This window comes from Crinia signifera, chromosome 1 (genome assembly GCF_055691185.1).
Source record: "Crinia signifera chromosome 1, ASM5569118v1, whole genome shotgun sequence".
Classification (NCBI taxonomy): Eukaryota; Metazoa; Chordata; class Amphibia; order Anura; family Myobatrachidae; genus Crinia; species Crinia signifera.
In genome coordinates, this window is record NC_139217.1 from 164,364,353 (window position 1) to 164,384,451 (window position 20,099).

The window sequence follows — 20,099 nt, forward strand, 5'->3', positions numbered from 1 at the left end:
GGATATAAGGGAAAAAAAACAAAACCTAACTGCAGGGGATATACAGTAAGAGATGGGGGTAAGCATATAAAGGTCACAGAAGTAGTGAATTCAATTAACAAGGACAATGTACAGTACATATAGGCAGACCAGAAAGATTCATACTGTAGAGCTGTACTAGTCTACAAAATGGATATATTATAATGAGTGTTGTCAAGTTTTACTGCTTCCTGCCCCTATCCAACACCAGTGATTTACACTGACACAATTACAATAGTTTAACACCAGTGATGTATGATGATACCATATCTAATGTATAGTAAATGGAGAGATCTGACCACAAAACATACCAGTGAGGACTATAGATTTTTAGTAACTAATGCAGAAAATGTATATTCTTATATGTAAGTCCTGTGAATGCATACTGTGATTGTATAACCCAGGGTTATTCTTGTGGTGCTGGGTTTTTAGGCAACCTAGGCAAAGCTATACAACAATACCATAGTCCTATTCAATGAGGCCATCTAAGTCTCCAGATGGTGGCCATATTGTAGACAGCTCAAAGCATATAAGCTTACAGTGAAGCGACATGCATTCGTTCTGTCCTTCCTTAGCATAAACAAGGTCGTTAGTGATATTACTAAGTTTGATGTGCAGCAGATCAAACTTTGCAACCATCCATAGCGACTGGGAGCACGCCATCACCCATAAACACTGAGCGATTTATTGTAGGCGATTTTACTTTATGAAAATGTAAATCAAACAAAAATCGGTTCCCAGCATAAAAATACCTACAATCAAATCAGCAGGTGACTTTCTCATACATGTCCAGTAAGATACAACTGCCTAATTTCAGTAATACCTGCCACAGACCTTCGGCAAGTGATACCGTATGCCTGTAGTGTAATGGGACCTGGACACGGGGAGATGTGGCAATGAGCGCTCTCAGGGATGTTAAATCGCTCAACATACAGCACTGCATAGTAATGGAACGCTGAGCGATCTGTCTGATTTAATATCCAGCATGCTGGATATTAATCGCCGGGTGATACTGACATGCTTCTCTATCGCCCCCTACACACGGAGTGATGTAGGGGCATTTTCTAAGCGATCTAGTGATATTGCTTAGAAAATGCCTGTAAATCGCTACATGTGTTGGCACCATAAGAGACACTGGGGCAGATGTATTAGGTCTGGTGGAGAAAAAGCGGTGATAAAAGCTAAGGTGATAACGCACCAGCCAATCAGCTGTGTTTGAAAAATGACAGGAGCAGATTGGCTAGTGCATTCTCACCTTCCAATTTATCACAGGCTTAATACATCTGCCCCAATGTTTGTACCCATTGTACAGAACACAGTCCAACATACCAATGAATCCATGTTCATTGTTGCTGTGGTGCATATGCAAATGCAAGGAATGGCATACGTGTGCTTCGTTTGCAGGCACACTAGTCGTACTATCCATTCAACGATGGCTGCATCTGTATATCACAATGAACATCCTTATGCAGGGGTATTCAGTGCTCTGATGGCATGCTATTACGGCGAGCAGTGCCGCTAGCTCGCCGACTATATGTTCAACGCCCTCCCCTTCACTCACCGTTTTCACCTCGCTGGTTCCATTTGGATTTGTGGAAATGGCGAGTATGGTTATTAAAATAGTGTGGCTCGCCACAAAAGGAAGCAGACTTGCTGCATTTGCGGCGAAACTTGCAGTTTTAGAGAATTGGATGGTGAGGATTTATCCCTTACATTGAAGACTGCGAGGATGGCATGTTTTCGGTTAGAAAAAGCCATCCTCTCAGTAGAAACTCCTTGCCAGACGCATTGAGTACCACCCAGTGTAGGAGTGGTGAAGGGTTTTATCATAGAGCCTGCCAATCCTCAATAGCTTAGCCTATCCTATAAACCCTACTTTGATAGTGTACTTTTATATAACTCCTGTTGTGCCTCTCCTGTACCCCATACACAACTGATAGAGTTCTGGTAGTGCCCATCTCCTTCACCCCACCACCTGGTGACACAGCTACACATTGTATGGATGTAGGAGGGTCCATCGGAGCCAGCACCTAGGCTAAACTTTCAGAGAGGCAGGCTCCTCCCTTCCGCATCCCATCATGCCTCAGTTCGTTTTAGGTGCCCACAGGAGTGGGTGCTATGCCATGGAAGAGTTAGCTAGGTGATTGTTTTTTACACTTAGGTAGGCCCAGTGTGAGGATTCTAGGAGAATCCTCACACTGACAGCGCAGCAGGGGCTGACAGAAGCGCGTCCTGTCAGCGCCCTGTGTACAGGTGTGCAGAGAGTCTCTGCAGAGCGGTTTAAGCTTCCTTACAGGGAAGCTTTCTGGGCCCTGGGGGACCCCGGATCCAGCTTCCCGCAGGGGGAGATTGTGGGTGACGGGTTCCCTCCGTGATGGCGGCCGTCATCTTGATTTGGGTTTGCAGGCTGAATTCCTAGGAGGTTGCAGCCTGTTACAGGAGCCCAGAGGTTGGGCGATTCCAAGTGATAACCAGACAAGGGGAGGCACTGGGAAGAGGAGAATACACAAGCCAGGAACGGTTACAGGAGGTAAATGGCGCCAAATAGCCACGGTCCCCGCTGTAGCAGGGACTTTTGGTCTCTTCCTGCACTCTGTTTTGGCGCCTTTGGAAGCACTTGCTGTGAGAAGCTGAAGGGAATTTTCCTGACAGTGATTGATTTCTCCTGGGCCTCGCTACCCCTGCTGACCAGATAAGGGTCCTTGGCAGACAGATAAGTACTCTGGCATACATTGACTTAATACTGACATTTTGCACTGTGTTGTAAACATGACAGAAAGGCATTCTGCTGTTATGAGGAGGGAGCCCTTAACACATTGAGTAATTGCAAATTCTGTGGCCTTAATTTAACCCCTGAACAGATGACTCAAGGGGATATTTGCCCTGTGTGTGAGAAGCTGTACCCAGGGGAGCACAAGCTCAGAGGGTGGAACAGCGTGAACCTGTGTGGGCTGCGGCCCTGGGCAGTGCGGTAACTGCCTTGAATAAACAGAGGGATGAGCTGGTTCCGTCTCCTAGACCATTGTCATCCTCTCAGCAATCCACTGGCTCCATTCCTTTATCACAGGGGGAGCTTGCGTTTCTGCAAATAATGCAGGATACTGCTCAAGGCATAGGCAGATGTAATACCCTTATGGAGCAGTATTCAAAGGAGCCTTATCCTCTCCTATCTTATATGGAGATTCAGAGGAGGAGGGAGAGTGCGGGGCAGAAATGTCCTGGGACCATTCTGTCCCTGGTGTTGAAGATTTAAGTTGTTAGGCAAGATGTGTCACCAGGATAGTTAACAGAGAAAAAGAGATTTTTGTAAGAACTTACCGTTCGAATCCCTTTCTCTGATACTATCCTGGTGACACAGCGATCCCTCCCTTACACTCAGTAAGTAATACCGTTTCATGTGTTGTCATGTTATAATGGTTATGTTTAAATAAATTGTGCATATAATATGTTCAGGCTTTGTACTGAGTTACTGTATCCTAGTTTGCTCTGGAAGTTGAACTGAGGCATGATGGGATGCGGAAGGGAGGAGCCTGCCTCTCTAAAAGTTTAGCGTAGGTGCCTGGCTCCGATGGACCCTCCTACATCCCAATGTGTAGCTGTGTCTCCAGGATAGTATCAGAGAAAGGGATTCGAACTGTAAGTTCTTACAAAAATCCCTTTATAAATATTAGTTTTCCAAACTAATTCATAAACCATGTTAAAAAATGTAGCAAATTGCTGTAACCTGTACAACAAATGCAGAATTAAGAATCTTCATGAACATTATCTCTGTGCATTTTGTTTTATAATGATTACAGTGTGACATTATGGGAATAGCAGTAATATTGGAATTCTCTCTCGTCTGGATTTTTTTTAGTAAAACCAATGGTGGTTAATGCAACGCACGCACGGATGTCTGTTCCAATTGTCCCAGCTCCAGCTAAACAGGTGAGTCTGAATGTACCATATGATTGCTGGCTGTAAAGAATGCTTTTTTCTATCTATAAAGCCCCCCATCCACTACCCAGACATATCCGAAGATACAAATCTCTTCATATTTACCTTGAACTCTACCAGGAAACTGATCTGTCTCTAGGCTAAATGTTCACTCTATTATCTTCAGATAGATCTAATCAGATCTATTTGATACAGAAAGATCACATCAGAGTGACCTGATGTACACCGCTCCCAGTAGATCTCATCCAACGCTCCCAGTAGATCTCATCCAAGGCTCTTTCTATAACATTACTTTTGCCAAGGGTTTTATACCTCTTCCAAATGGACTGGCTAGAAATGAGACTTAATAAAGAGTCCAAGGCAAAAAAAAATCTTTGCAATATGGCTCCCACATGTTAAATCCCTACCCCTCACTAGTAAAAACTCTCTCAGGAAAGCTATATTCTGACATGTTATTTCACATAAGAATATTGTGAACATGGTACACTCACAACCACACGATTCTTGATTTGAACTTCTGTTTATTGCTGTTATGATGTATAACAGATGTATTCATTTCTCACAATTGTCTTTTTCTTTATACATTGATTCAATTCTTTAATAAAAATATTAAAAAAAATATATGTAGGAAGGCTGGGCTACTATGGAAAATATATTAAGCAGGGGCCATTTTGTGCACACTTCTGCTCTGTGATTGAGGCTTGGTATACCAGCTGAAAGTTCCACAGTTTGCTAAAGTGCACCGCTTTGCTCATCTGTAGAGTACAGGTGTCGGGGAGCAGCCATCATTGCACCCCACGCAGCCCCCTCCTACAATGAGGTAGGAGCCACCGCTGGTAATGGGTATTATGGTGTGTAGTATAATTATAACGTTTAATGGGCATTAGTGTGAGGCACGTGTCAGAAAAGGTTAATTGTAAAAAGAAAAAAAACATGACCAGCCCTAGACTCTTTGAGCCAGTGCTGGTTCTAAAAATCCAGGGTAAAAACTGTGTAGGGTTCCCCTGTATTTAAAGATCAAGTACCGGGCTCCTGGACATACAAGGGACAAAATATGTAGGGGATCCCCTGTATTTCTGCAACTAGCACCGGGCTCCACTAGCCAGGGGTATAATGCCATAGCCCAGGGACACTATTATAGTGGTCCTTAGAGCCCCCCCAACTAGTCATTCTAGTGACCCCTCCCCCCCTTCCACAACACCCAAGGGCCAGGGGTGAAGCCCAAGGTTGTCCCTTGAATGTCTAGCCAGTAAGATCAGCCTCGCAGTTGCATTCAAAATGGATTGTAGTGGTGAGAGCCTTTTCTTAGGAATACCGGTAAGCAGGGCGGTAATGAGTAGCATTTTAATAAACAATCATTTTCTTTATTTGTCAAACTAGCACTGGATTGATCTAAGTTGTGGTTGCTTTTGTGGGTTATTGCACATCTTACAGTTCTGCTGGTTGATAGATAATAACCCTCAGACTATAGCATGCATTCAAACATTTGTCTCATGAAGTGTACAGAATTTAATACAAGATATCTTTAAATGCATTTTTATGTAAGTTGCAATATCTATTTTTTGGTGATTTTATTATGTGTTTTTTTATTGCTTGTTCATTGACCATGACTATTTATCCGACCACTTCAGGTTGTCCCAAAGCCAATTACTTCATCTTCGCAGATAGTGACTACAAGCCAACCACAGCAGCGACTTCTAATGCCTGCTACACCACTGGCACAGATTCAGCCCAACCTTAACCTTCCTCCGGGTACTGTGCTGACACCTGCTACTGGGACTGGAAACGTGGGTTATGCCGTCCTGCCTGCTCAGTATGGTATCCAGGTTAGTAAATGAACAAAGTTATCAGTGTGTTTGGAATATGCTAGGAATCTGATGATCATGTAGCACAGTGTTTTTCACCACTGTGCCGTGGCACACTAATGTGCCTTGAGCTGTTCTCAAGTGTGCCCCCAGACCTAGAGATGCCCAAACCACTTTACAGCCACCACTAGTTCAACTGTTATTTACTGCTCTTTTCTTTTCATGTAAATTGTATTTTATTTCTGTTACCTGTGGGGACCAGTGTGATTGTTTTTTTAATATGGGGCATATAGCTTTTTTTTTTTCCTGTGGGGGCCAATGTGTTTTGCCTTGTGGGGATCTCATGGTGTGCCTTGGCAATTTTAAAGGTAAAAGGGTTGAAAATCGCTGATGTAGCAGGTAATGCTGATCTTATGTTCATGTAGCTGGTAATGCCCTTCTCTGGGCCAGTTCTTGGTTTAAAAACAAAATAAAAGCGACGCCAAGAGTAGTTCGCACAGCAAAACTGTATGGTTATGGTAATTTAGATCTACAATGTCTAGGTCTACAGTCATATGGTAGTCCACTAATGCTCAACAGGGTCCAAAGGTCAATAGTCATAAGGTTCACATGAGTTTTTTATGTTTTTTTGGTGTCTAGGTCGACATGGACATCATCTAAGTATACCGCATCCCTTGCTATGCTTGCCATGCTTTGGGCTCGGCACAAAAAGTGTGCCGTTCTGTATCATGTTGTGTGTTTTGTTTTTGTCACGACAACTGCAACTTTTTTTTTTTTTGCTGCAACCTTTTGACCCTGTCGACCTTATGACTGTTAACCTAGAGTCAATGTATCGTGTCTCTTGGTACCAAACTGTATATAGTAGCAAGTTTGCCTAATATTCTTTAAAAAAAAACTACTCCATGAGAAGCTGTGTTTAAGTTTATCTTGCTAATTTCTTTCATTACAAATGCTTATTTGGTCTTGTGTCATACTATTTGATTATTTGTTTTTAAAAACTAACTTTTTTTTTAAATTGTACACTTGAAACTTTTAACAAAAATGACTCAAACATACAAGTAAAATAAAACAAAACAAAGGAAGGGATTCTGTTATAATCCCAGAGGTCGGGATGCCAGCTGCCGGCATCGCAACTCCTGTTAGAACACCAGTGCCGTAACAGAAATGGATCACAATACCGGAATCCTGAAGGAAGTATGCCACTGGACAGGTTATGTATAGGTGGTGACAGGGTGCGGGGGTTAGGGTCAGGCTGTGGGTTGGATTAAGGGAAAACGGTTCACTATCTCATTGAGTCCTTGTCTGTATTCTCTGTATCGGGATGCTGGGGTCTTTTGACCGCTGGCATTACCACCGCCATTATTGTGGTGCCTATCAGGAAAGGGTCTTAAGTCAAATCAGGGTGGCACTGCCAGGGAATGCAGAGCTGCAGCTTCCACAGAAGGTTCCAAGATGGAAGTACAATACAGCTTGTACTTCCTAATGCCGGAGAGCGTAGACATGAGCTGGAGTGTGGTTGGACTGCACACAACTGTCCCAGGGTGCAGTTGGAGACCAGCAGGTAAGTTGCACCCTGTCAAGGCATCCTTGGGAACTTAGAAAGGATTGGAGACACTGACACAGAACACCATGGTTCATACAAGGAAACAATGTTTATAAAGCCCACTGTAGGGTACCAAGGGTCACAGTAGAAGATGCCTCCAACAAAGTATCTAGGCAGGTCTATGAGAAATTACAGGATATTTACGGGACAGCTGGCAAAATGCTGACCATGCCACTGTACACCAGGCCTGTCTTCTCAACATACCACACAACTTACTATTTTAACATATATATTTATTTTTTTGTCATGTATTTGGTGAAATAATTGACACCTTCATGGAATGACAAGTAAACAACACCTTCCTATGAAATTCAATATAGAAAAATAGCTTAAAGAAATACATATTTATAATGACATTAAACTAATACGCAAATCCTTCCTGACCATAGCTACACAGCTGTGGGGGCTAATCTGATTTAGGACAAAGCACTTAAGGGCCCTACACAAACAGCGATATTCAGCCACTTTCTGAGCAATTTCAATAAATCACGCACAAAATGGGTGTATATCGCTGAGTGGGTAGACCACACAGCGATTGAAAAGTTCGCCCCTGATGTTCTGAATGAGCAGGGACTTCTGAGCGATTAGACGCAGCCGGAGATGCCTACCTGAAGCCATCGGCTCCCACTTTGCTGCTGTGCTCTGCCGGCTGCAGGATAGTAGAGGGTGTCAAGTAGGCTTACCACCTGTCCGGGAAAATGCCCCTGACTCTCCTCTGCCTCCAAGTCCGATGTGTCTCCTGGTCACAGCGCTGACAGTGACCCTGCAGCTTTAGAGACACATAGCGGCAAGAGATGCAGAAGCCGTAGCATCAGAAGTCAGCGGAACTGCCAGTGAAACAGAGAGGAGTGGGTACTGGCGGCCAGAGGTGCGTGGACTATTTTCTTATTAGTAAACTCTGCCTTTCAGTCTCCCTCAGGACTGGCGTTTGCTGAGCACCATACGTTATGTGGATCAACCAGTTCGGTGCTGTGGAGTCATTATAGTTGCACATTCTCCTACATTAGTAGTGTTCTATATGTGGTAACTCTATACCCGTGTGCCTCTTGTCACAGACTGTCCTTGTGCTTTCATTCTGATGCTGCCTTTAAATAGAAATCATACCTAAATAGTTGTATGGGTGTTGGTCCTGCTTTTGCCCGGCACCTATATTACACGGACGTCATTGCTTGTGGCCACTGTATAGATGTGTATTACCAATGTAGTGTTGAAGGAGGATTATGCTACTGCACAGTAATCATTCTAGCACCCTGTACCCCTCAAAACCCTCACAGTTCCTCTTTCCTGTCTGGTGTTGCTCTATGCAGTTTATCAACACTGATATACAGACCACTCTGTGCTAGAAGCCACAGCAGAGAGCGACACCCCAGGGTGGAAAGAGGAACTGTGCAGGTTTTGAAAGGTGCATGGTGCTAGAATGATTACTGTGCAGTAGCATCATCCTCCTTCATGGGGTGGTATAACCACCAATTGGGGTTTCAGAGTGAATCCTGTTGGAATGTACACTGATTGTATCTCTCCTTTTGCCTTCTCACTATATGAGGACCATTATTAAAATTGCATCTGCATAACCCATCAGGAACAGGTTTAAAGGGACCCTGCTCACCTGACAAGTGATTTGGGAGGTGGTCTTATGGCAACCCCTCAACCTTGGTGACGATGATCTTTCACGGTCAGCCATAATACACATAAATCCGTCATGCCTATATGATTGAGAGGGGGCAAGGACGTGGTATCTGCAATACAGTAACTTCCCCTGAAGTCACCTAAACACTTTCTGTGAGAGATTTTAAATCTCTCATACTGCATCTCCTATCATGAATCTCTCGCACAAATCTCGTTGTGTGTGGGTTTATTATCTGAGAGATTCAGTTTAAGGGAAATATCTCATGCTGAGTCTCTGGCACAAATGTCTCCATATGTAGGGCTCATTAGATGTGATCTCTTTTCCCTCAGCTGCCTCCAGCTGCATTATATCATTTTCTGATCGCTGCTGTGTTCAGAGACAAATCAGTGATGAATTTTATTAGGCCCATCTCTGAATCAGGCCCTTGGTCAACAAAGGAGAGCAGTCCAGATTCAAAGTATTAGCTGCATTAACCGAAATTCTTCTGCCTTTGTGGTAAAAGTTTGGTAATGTAGATGACCTACAAATTGTAAAGTCTTTGAATGATTGCTCCAATAAGCTGCTTCTTTACTATAGTATTTTGCTAGTACAATCTGTAAAAATGATAGCAAGTGAATTCAGTCCAGGGCAAGCGGGCAGTGGTACCTCCTATTGCACGCTCGTCTGAAAATTGTGTCTGTTTTCTAACCAATAACTTTAATTACTTACCATCATGTAAGAAGACGAACCCTGTGGAAATGGTGATGTAAAAAATAAAAAAATTTTTTTTCATTCTTTGAAAATTGGTGAGTGCCCTTAATTGGACCCGAGTGGCCCTATGGACTAATACAGTATATGTGGAGCAGTATCTGTTACCATAGAGGAGCACCCCACTGTTGATAAATAAATATAGAGTGATATAGATAGATAGAGGTTGGGTCTCCCTTATCCCTGTATTCCAAAACCCAAAAGATTTCAAATACCGTGGTTTTTCAGAATATTTTGTTTTGTTTTCTTCCCACACCCCTTTTTTTCTTACTTCGTCCCCCGATGTCCATAGCGCCCTCCAGGTTCCTCTCCAGGGGGGGGGGAACGACGACACGGGGGGTGAAGGGTGGGATGAAGGGGAAAAAAGGGGAACATTTTCAGGCATTCTCTGGAGAAAGTTACAGAATATATAATATGAACTATCTTATTGCATTACTATATCATAGTGATGGATCAAATACAAATCAAGCAATCATTGACCTATACTTATCTTATTACTTGAATTTTAGCCAGTAATAATGTAGCATTGTATATGGCATATACAGTAACAATCTGTGTGCATTTAGGCATGTCACCCTTGTAATATTCTCTTACTGTCTCTTTTCAGCTGCAGCAGTCTTCCTATGTATCCATAGCAAGCAATGCTGGATTATCCAGTACACAGAGCTCACAGAACCAGTCCAGGGTACCACTAAATGGGTAAGATTATAGAACCACAGCAATGCTTGCTCATGTGTCTAGAAGGGTGACTGTATAATTGGACACGGCCCAACAGCATTCTATGACTTCATTCTCCAGCAGAAAAGTGAATGCTGGTCCAAGTAATGTTTAAACACCATTTTTACATACCACAAACATATCTCTTGTGATACAGCATATTAGAATGTGTTGTGCTGTGTATGTCAGGTTCTAAAGCAAATAGTCTGTGATTAAATGGGGCAATGCAAAGATGAAGGCAAGTCTGCTCTTATTGGTCCCACCATTCATGCTCCGTACTAAATACGGGTGTATATTGCAATTTGGTCTTATACCATGTATCTATCGACATGTATGCTCAATTGGGTGTTTTGTTTGAATGGTATTTTGAAAATTCAATAAAAGTTACTGAATAAAAAAAAAAAAAAAAAATAATAATAATGTGTGTGTGATATATATGGCACTCGGGACTGAGATAAATAAATACAAGTAGCCGAATAATCGGTTGACGTTTCAGCCCTTAAATGGGCTTTTCTTAAAAGGGCTGAAACGTCAACCGATTATTGGGCTACTTATATTTATTTATCTCAGTCCCGAGTGCCACGCTCCTTCATTCTATGTTATCTGGACTCGCCGCGGCGGCTCCAGCTCTGAAGGCACCGGGCGCATAAGAGCCCAACAAGGAATCGAGTGCCGGCGCACCACCCCCACTATATATATATATATATATATATATATATATATATATATATATATATATATATATATATATATATATATATATATATATATATATACCTGGTTGTATTCATGTAAACAGAGCGCCCTGTACGCTTATTTTGCACTTGCATTAAGGTCCATACACACTGGGGGTTTTTGCTCAGCATGTATGGTGAGAGATGGGGAAATTCGCTGGGATGCATACACACTGAGTGTTTTTTCACCCATTTTGGCAATTTTCCCTGGAGTGGACAACTTTCCATATTGGGATGCTATGTAAAGCCTTCCTCTCCGCCACTTATCTTCTGGTAATACTAGCGTCCAGGCCAGCGATGATGTGGTAGTGTGCATCAGCGCTCACCGCTGCCCTGTACACACTGGGCAGCTTTCCAGCTAAAAGCAGCTCAGATGAGTAAACTGAGCTGCTTTAAGCTCAAAGTCGTCCATTGTGTATGGGCCTTTAATCCTATCACTTGTGCAAAAGTTATATTAGAACACACCCATCATTACAGTTAAATATAGTCTGCAAAGCAAGCACTTCCATCAGCATTCCCACACTTTACTTTTTCAATCAGTCACAAGTACAGATGGCGGTGTGCAATCCCGAATCAGACTTTCGGAACATTCACGACAGTTGGATTCACTGCCGTTTTTGAGCCATTCCAACTTTAACTCGACGCTCTGCATTCAATGTTCTGACTGTCGAAACAGCCGAGAATTCAAATTAGTGGCCGTTTCCAACCATTCAGATTCATCTTTAAAAAAAGCTGAATCTGAAAGCCTTCAATGCTGTTGAAAACGGCTCTCAAACTGATTTTACAAACTACTAATTTTAACCCACAATCTTCTGTCGATTTGGTAGACCTGCAAATAATGTAATTGCATCAACAGCTAGTGGAAGTACCTAATAAACAATCAACAAAATAAATGTGATTTATATGATCTTGAATACCTGCAATATAACCCATGCAACAGTTTTAAAATGCTTATGAGAACTCTGGATGATACATGTTTGTGACAGAGGAATCTATACACATATGTACCAGTTTCCAGCCCATCAATACTTGTATTGCTCCATTTGGGCACCATATGATGGCTGCCGGCACGTACAACACTTTATTTCGCCCTATAGAGGTGAGGAGCAGAGTGTTAACTTTTATTATATAGGATATAAATGTGTATTTGTACGCAAGTGTGTCTATGTATGTTTGTGTATGTATATATGAGAAATACACTGGCAGTCCGTATACTTAAAGGACAAATACCTTGGTGCGTTTCCTCAGTGCTGGATAGCAGACTGCAATATATACACGTACAGGGTGGCACTCCTCCAGATTTTCCAATGTAATGAATGGACCAAACTGTGGTGTTATGCCAACGTTTCAAATCTTTTAATCAGATTTTTGTCAGGTATCCTTGATGAAAAAATATAATTAAAAGATTTGAAACATTGGCATAACACCACCGTTTGGTCCATTCATTACATTGGAAAATCCGGAGGAGTGCCACCCTGTACGTGAGATGATCGATATAGATATATGTAGCTATAGATCGAAGGCGAGCTAGATATATATTAAATAAAAAACTGCAAATATGTAGCATATAAAATTTATTTAAAAAAACTGGAGTAATATATTTATTTTTTAATTTATGTACCTTTAGGTGAAAATAATATTTTCTGTGGTCTTTTTTGCTTTGTAGAATTATTTCTTCAGAATCAGCAAGTCGTCCGAGAAAGCCATGTAACTGCACAAAGTCATTGTGCTTAAAATTGTAAGTTAATGGGTCCCTGTTCTTATTTAGCTATTTTTTAGATTATGATCCGGTGACTTTAGAGGTCTTGGTATACAATGAATTGTCTTTTCCTGGAACCAATTTGGGTAGATTTGGGTGAGGTGTGTTTAAAGTGAAATCTAAATAAAGCAGCCAGTATTTATTCTGCACAGAAACTTATGGGGACTACACAGGTAGCGATATATAGGCATTTTCTGAGCAATTTTAGTTAATTTAACTTGCATCACTCAGAAAATGTGCCTACATCACTGTGAGTGTAGGGGCCATAACAATGTGGATGCACGGCCCCATGCGTTGGTATCTCCCACCAATTAATAACCGTCATGTTGGATATTAGTTGTTCGGGGCCAGTGTTCTCCGGTGAGAACTCTGGCCCCGAACAACTAATAACCAACATGCAGGTTATTAAAATATCACATCACTCAACACACAGAGCGATTTAGCATTTCTCAGAACGGTCTCCTACACACATCGCTACGTAAGTAGGCCCCATTAGTAACTCGCTCAAATCTAACTCTCTGCACATGTTACATATGATCCACCTGCAGTGCACATGGTTTTGTCCACTTGCTACAATAAGCAGCCCTGAGATCAACTCTGAATCAGGCCCATGGTGTAACATCTTGCTTATAACCATTAGAAGATGGGTAGATTGACTATAAAGAGATGCGCGGAGTAGGGTGGAGTGAAAAAGTTGAAATTGAGATATTTAAAATCGGCTGGTGTGGAAAAGTTGTGACTTGACCTGAATAAGAAATGTGCAAAATCGTTTTGCTCTAAGTCAATATCTTCTGTTCCGGTAAGACACCTAAAGTTTTGCTTTTTAGATGAAAATAACGAAACATACGAAGAAGCTCCGAACTAGTTAAAATTATGTCTGGACGTCTTAAAGTGGTTCATTAATATATTTTAGCATAGTAAAAAAATAAAGGTACTTGTGTATTATCACGGTGCCCATCGCATCGCATACCACTTATTAAGGTATGCGATCGGACCCGATTTTCAGGTCCACAGACCCACGCTGTACAATAAAATATCGCATTGCGTGCCTGATGGGTGATTACTTTGTAAAATGCACCCCCACTATCAACGCCAACCCGAAGCGTGGCGAGCGCAGCGAGCCCGCGTCCTCCGACCTGCGCTCGCCACACTATCTGAAGTTAGCTCCACGCCGACGTGGATAGTGGGGGTATGAAAAGGTCGGAGGACGCGTACCGCTGCGCTCGCCACGCTTCGGGTTGTCGTTGATGGTGGGGGTGGCCTCAACAATGGGGGTGCATTTTACATAGTAATCACCCATCAGGGTGCCTGTACAATTTAAAATTGGGTCAAATCGCATTGCATGCGATACAACCAATATGATGCCCTACGATGGAAATCTTGGGCGCCGTGATAATAGACAAGTACCAAAATAAATAAAAAAAGAGTACAAGCTTGTCCTAGTGCAAAGTTACTGACTTTGGCGGGAGAAAAAAATCCTGATAACTGACCCGTTTTCATGGTCACAATTGTGAATATTGTGTGTTTTCACCCGAAAGTGTTTTTTTTTTTGGATGCTCTGAAGTGACCAAGAAAAAAAACTTAGGGTAAATACCTTTTTGTTTGCCCTTAATAGAATAGTGCACCTCTGTGTCTTCTAATGTCCAACTCTTTACTGAATGCTACAGTAAGTTCAGTAAACAATGCATTACGCTCTGTTATTTAGGTACAGTATTTTAAACACTTCTGTTTATTATCTAAACAGTTTATTTTAAACATGAATTGGTCTGAAAACTGTTTTGCATCCCCTATGCTGGGAACATGTTTGGGCTGCATTAGAGCATATCATTTTGCAAACGATTAACCAATATATTGACAGTTAAATATGTTAAAGTTCATTATGCTGTAATAACCAAATCTAATGTTTAGAAAAAGAAAATCTAGAACATTCAAAAAATAACATGTTTCAAAGATGTTGCACATAAGCCTTTATTCAGATCTGATCACAGTACAAATTTGTTCTCAAAATGGACAAAACCATGTGCACTGCAGGTGGGGCAGTTGTAACGTGCAGAAAGAGTTAAATTCGGGTGGGGTGTGTTGAAACTGAAATCTAAATTGCAGTGTAAAAATAATGCAGCGAGTATTTACCCTGCACAGAAACAAAATAACTCGCCCAAATTTAATATAGCATATCGTGGGGTGGCATTAACAATTGTGGGGGCCATTTCACACTTCAGGGTGGCTATTTGGCCTCTGTGGGCAATTTAACATTGTTTCCTATGGAAAAATCGTGTCAATTGAGGCATTGAACAGTAAAATCGGGTCAATTGAGAAATTTAACATTGGTCCCTATGGGAAATCGCGGGCATCGCGGCCATTGAATGCACTAAAAATCGGGTGCGACGCGATGCCCGCGATTTCTAGTGACGCCGTGAAAGTAAAGAAGTACCGGATGCACTTGTGTCCGCATACCCCCTTTATGCATGGGGAGCACGTGCTAATAATTACTGAGACGCAGGAGCGTCTGAGACGCACCTGCGTCTCAAGACAGCTGGAGCACCTCTCCACTGGTGCCCGCATGATCCCCTCTCCGCCGGCGTCTGCCAGCGTAGGGGATCTGGTGGTTACCGGTGCTGTGTGAGAGGCGCTCACTAGGCTTGCCGGGGACAGAGCCATGGACGCTGGGGACAGAGCCGGGCTGCCGTGGAGGCACTACGCTGACAGCCTAGCTTAGCCTACGGTTGCGTACGTATGCTAATTGGGTGCCTGGCTAATACACAAGTACCAACAGTTCTTTGCACTGATCTGGAGGTATCCATCGTGCATCCGACCGTGCAAAACAACTTTCCAGGAATTAAGAAACCAGAGGCCAAGCCGTTCACTACACATGTGCAACTGGGAAAAATGGCACGCCATCACATTAACCCACAGCGATAAGATAAAACGCTGCTACAGCAAGTGTCTCCTTTTCACGCTGCTACAGCAAGTGTCTCCTGGGCACACCTTGTATTTGTATAGCATGCAAGTTTATATAGTTGTACCTAATAAGGCCAATGAACATTTGTACATACATACCCTAGCAGAATTTGTGCCTTTCTGCCCATTTGTCAGAGAATGTGAATGATAACTCACAAACCTTTCTTTCACTCATGGTTAGTGGTTGGGTGAAGGCATCTTTAAGTAGCATTATAAAATGTGATGGTCTTCATTTATTTAATGTTTCAGATATTGTGATTGTTTTGCTAATGGAGAATTTTGCAACAACTGCAACTGTACAAACTGCTACAACAACTTGGAGCACGAGAATGAACGACAGAAAGCAATTAAGGTGAGAGGAATGGAAAACGGTCTTATATTTTAAGTCGGAGGTTCCCAAACTTTTTTGAATCACAGCACCCTTAGGCCAAATGTTTCTCGTTTAGAAAACCTGAAAAAATATAACTTTAAGTAAAGTTAGGTTCTTATGTCGTAATGGATGGGATTCATATCTCTTTTTCCACAATTACATTGGCCATAAATAATTTGAATTTGTCACAGATTACCAATCCAGGGCACCCCTACAGGTCCCCCAAAATTTATATCAACGCTACCACCTTGTTATAACTGCACTACCTTCTGATGTTAAGCCCCATACACACTTGCCAATCCCTGCCGCCGATGTCCGCAGCAGCGGGATGTCTGCATCGGCAAGTCCTAAACTCTTGCCGCTGCTGGCGGGGGTGAACGATGTACAGACAAGGGAGGGGGACATTAACGATAATGTGATAACTAAATGATATAATAAAAGATATCGCTCAGAAGGGCTCTTCTGAGCGATATCTTTTGCTATCTTGTCTGCTTTCTCTGGCTTCATGACCAGCCATCACTCCAGCTAAAATCTGCAGATAACTAACACTCTGGAGAAGTGTATATGTCAGGCCTGGCCAACCTGTGGCTCCCCATCTTTTATCTAACTATAAGTCAGGGCATACGTTGCCACCGTTTTGATTCTAGAGCAGGGTTCTCAAACTCTGTCCTCAGGACCCCACACAGTTTGCGTTTTCCAGGTCACCTGACAGGTGCATTCATTACTCACTGACGCATTTGAAAGATCCACCGGTAGAGCTAATTATTTCACTTTTGATTCTGTGAGGAGACCTGTGAAACATGCACTGTGTGAGGTTCTGGGGACCGAATTTGAGAACCTGTGTTCTGGGGAATGCTAAATGAGAAGCCATAATCACAGTAACTGATTAGTTCTCCTGCTCACACATCTTATGCAGCCATTTTGAAGAGCCAAAAAAATGTTCACCACGGTCTGTGGTTGTGCAGCTTTACTTCGAAACCCACACTAGAATGTTTGGGCTTCAGCATATTGGAAATAAGTCACTGGGCTAATTTTATACAAATTACATTGTTGCTCTATGACTTCATGTTTTCTTTCTTACAATCCAAGAGTAGCACCATAGTTTAAGTACTAAAGTATAAAAAGTTATTCATGTTTGAAGCATGCACAGATATGTAGTTACATTATCAGCTTTTAAATTGCAGAGATGTAGGCTGGTATTCAATCCTCCGACTGGGGAAATAGTGGCGGGTGCCTATTCAATGCTGTCTTTCCTGACAGCATTGAAGAAGCATCTCTGCAGAACGGACCCGACAGGGCAGTACAGATGGTGTACTGATGAGGTTACTTCCTCACAGCACTGAGGTCATGTGTTCAATTCCCACCATGGCCCAAACTGTGTGGAGTTTGTATGTTCTCCCCGCACTTGTGTGGGTTTCCTCCGGGTACTCTGCTTTCCTCCCACAATCCAAAAATGTACTGGTAGGCTAATTGGCTCCCAACAAAAATTAACTTTATAATGTCTGTTGCTCATGTACATGTGGTAGGGAATATAGATAGTAAGCTACTCTGGGGCTGGGACTGATGGGAATGTTTAAATAATCCCTGTAAAGCGCTGCAGAATATGTGTGCGCTATATAAGAAACTGTTAATAAATAAAACGTAGTCGGCCCCGTTTTGCCGAGAATGGACATGGATTGTTGAGATCACGGCCGTTATCTCAACAATCTATGGCCTTTTTCTACTCCCCCTTTTCCTTGTTCATTAGGCGGGATATTGAATCCAGCTTGCCGAATAACAGGCTAGCGGGCCAGGGTCACGACGGTCAGGACGTCCTGACATCCGTGACCCAGGATTGAATTCCACCCTTAGCGGGAGTTGCTCTGTGTATCCCAGAGAGAGGTTTGCTCTAACTAGTGTAATTGTTGCATCTACTTGCAATAAAAAAAAAAATCAATATATTGTAAATCAATAACTTTTCTAGAGAATACTAAATTGCCATGTCTTCAGTGAGTGAACTAAAAATGTAATCTTTAGAGAAGAAGCATTTGTGTCATAATTACAAAAAAACATAAGATTTAAGATTTTGCTGCCTAATACTTTTCTTTGTAACTTTTTTTGGGGCTTTATTTGGGAGTGTATTTTTTTTTTCTTTTTCACTATTGTACTTCAAGTTGTTCTCTAATCTGACTTTCAGGCTTGCCTAGATAGAAACCCAGAAGCTTTTAAACCAAAAATAGGAAAAGGAAAGGAAGGAGAATCTGACAGACGACACAGCAAAGGCTGCAACTGCAAACGTTCTGGATGCCTAAAAAACTACTGTGAATGCTACGAGGTAACACTGCATTTTGTATTCACTAGTGTTACTCTTTGCGGGTTGAATGCCAGTGCGCAGGTACCAAAGATATGAGTTAAAGTGCAGTTGCTTCAGACTGGGTTTTGTTGTTGTCCCCCCCCCCCCCTTCCCACCATAATTTTGGATTAACTTTTTTATACTTTAAATGAACATGGATGACAAACTTATGGCAGCTCTTCAGTCAGTTGCCATAGTGACAGGAGTACAAGTAGTTGTTGGATGTCTCGCTAAAGGCCCCTATACACATTAATCCGATTTCGACTGATCGGATGAAAACTGGCCAAATGGACGTTTTTCAAAATACGATCCAATCTGCAGTTCCCGACATCATATGTGCTGCACATCTGATCTCTGACCCCCTGCGGCAGGATCCCCTTCTGTTGCATGCGGAAAATAGCATGTTAACAGACCGCATGGGATGTGTCGCATGTGATCCTGCAGCCCAGGAAGGTCCCGAGTGGCTCATGAGGGACCAGATGGCCATACACTGCTGCAAGACATTGCAGCAGTGTACGACCACCTTAAAATTTCAGACACTAATTGCTAGAACTTGCAATGTTTCAAATTGGTATCTCCTCCAAGTCAGGGGGCGCAGAGGGTTTGCGTAGATTTCAAAATAACATTGTGAAATAGCGCATGAATTATAATAATCTCTCATCCAATTGGGGTCACTGCAACCATGCCGTGTAGAGGGCCCTCCAGGAGTTTGAGCCACTGCACAGATTTTTTTTAACCAGGTGCCCCAGGTGTAAGAATGAGTCTGGATGTTGCTTTCTTTCTATTTTGCTTCATTGATGTGTTTTACTGTAGTAGTTTCCATGTAATATGTACTAATGTCCACTAGAGGACACACTTGTATTATGTTACAGCTTAACTGTGGATGCTTGCTGTTGGACTGTAATGCAAGCATATTATTTTTTACTATAGGCTAAAATCATGTGCTCCTCAATATGCAAGTGCATAGGTTGTAAAAACTTTGAGGAGAGCCCAGAGCGTAAGACCCTAATGCACCTGGCAGATGCAGCAGAAGTAAGAGTGCAACAGCAAACTGCAGCCAAAACGAAGCTGTCCTCTCAGATCTCAGACTTGCTGACAAGGCCAGCGCCATCGCTAAGTAGTGGAGGCGGAAAGTAAGTGCATTCTCACTGTGTAAAACACCTGATCGTCGTTCATTTGTTACAAAGGGTGATAAAGAGCGATAAATGTCCAGCCAATCGGCTCCTTACTGACTTTTTTCAAACACAGCCTGTAACTTGACAGGTAGGAGCTGATTGGCTGGACGTTTATCTCTTTATCACCCTTGCCTTTATCTCTTGTTAAGGCTTAATACATATGCCCCAATATGTGTTACAGAGCTGCTTGGTTTTTTTTTTTTTCTATTTATTTTTCACCTTTAATGTAGTCTTTCTTTCAATTGGTCAATCTTTGTAGAACAGCTGCTATTGAGACCAGAGCCGCTGCAGTTTAGTGGCTAATTGAGTCCCATGATT

General features: G+C 42.4%; 1 protein-coding gene across 2 annotated transcripts in view; it reads left to right on the forward strand.

Moving 5' to 3' along the window:
* Window positions 1-20,099, forward strand: part of LIN54 (lin-54 DREAM MuvB core complex component) — a 48,125-nt gene that overhangs the window by 21,373 nt on the left and 6,653 nt on the right. For both annotated transcript variants that reach the window (XM_083176183.1, XM_083176174.1), the window contains 7 exons: window positions 3,875-3,945; window positions 5,586-5,780; window positions 10,344-10,435; window positions 12,854-12,925; window positions 16,154-16,256; window positions 18,451-18,588; window positions 19,537-19,739. In XM_083176183.1, coding sequence (XP_083032309.1) covers window positions 3,875-3,945; window positions 5,586-5,780; window positions 10,344-10,435; window positions 12,854-12,925; window positions 16,154-16,256; window positions 18,451-18,588; window positions 19,537-19,739 — 874 coding nt within the window. The remainder of the gene's footprint in view (window positions 1-3,874; window positions 3,946-5,585; window positions 5,781-10,343; window positions 10,436-12,853; window positions 12,926-16,153; window positions 16,257-18,450; window positions 18,589-19,536; window positions 19,740-20,099) is intronic.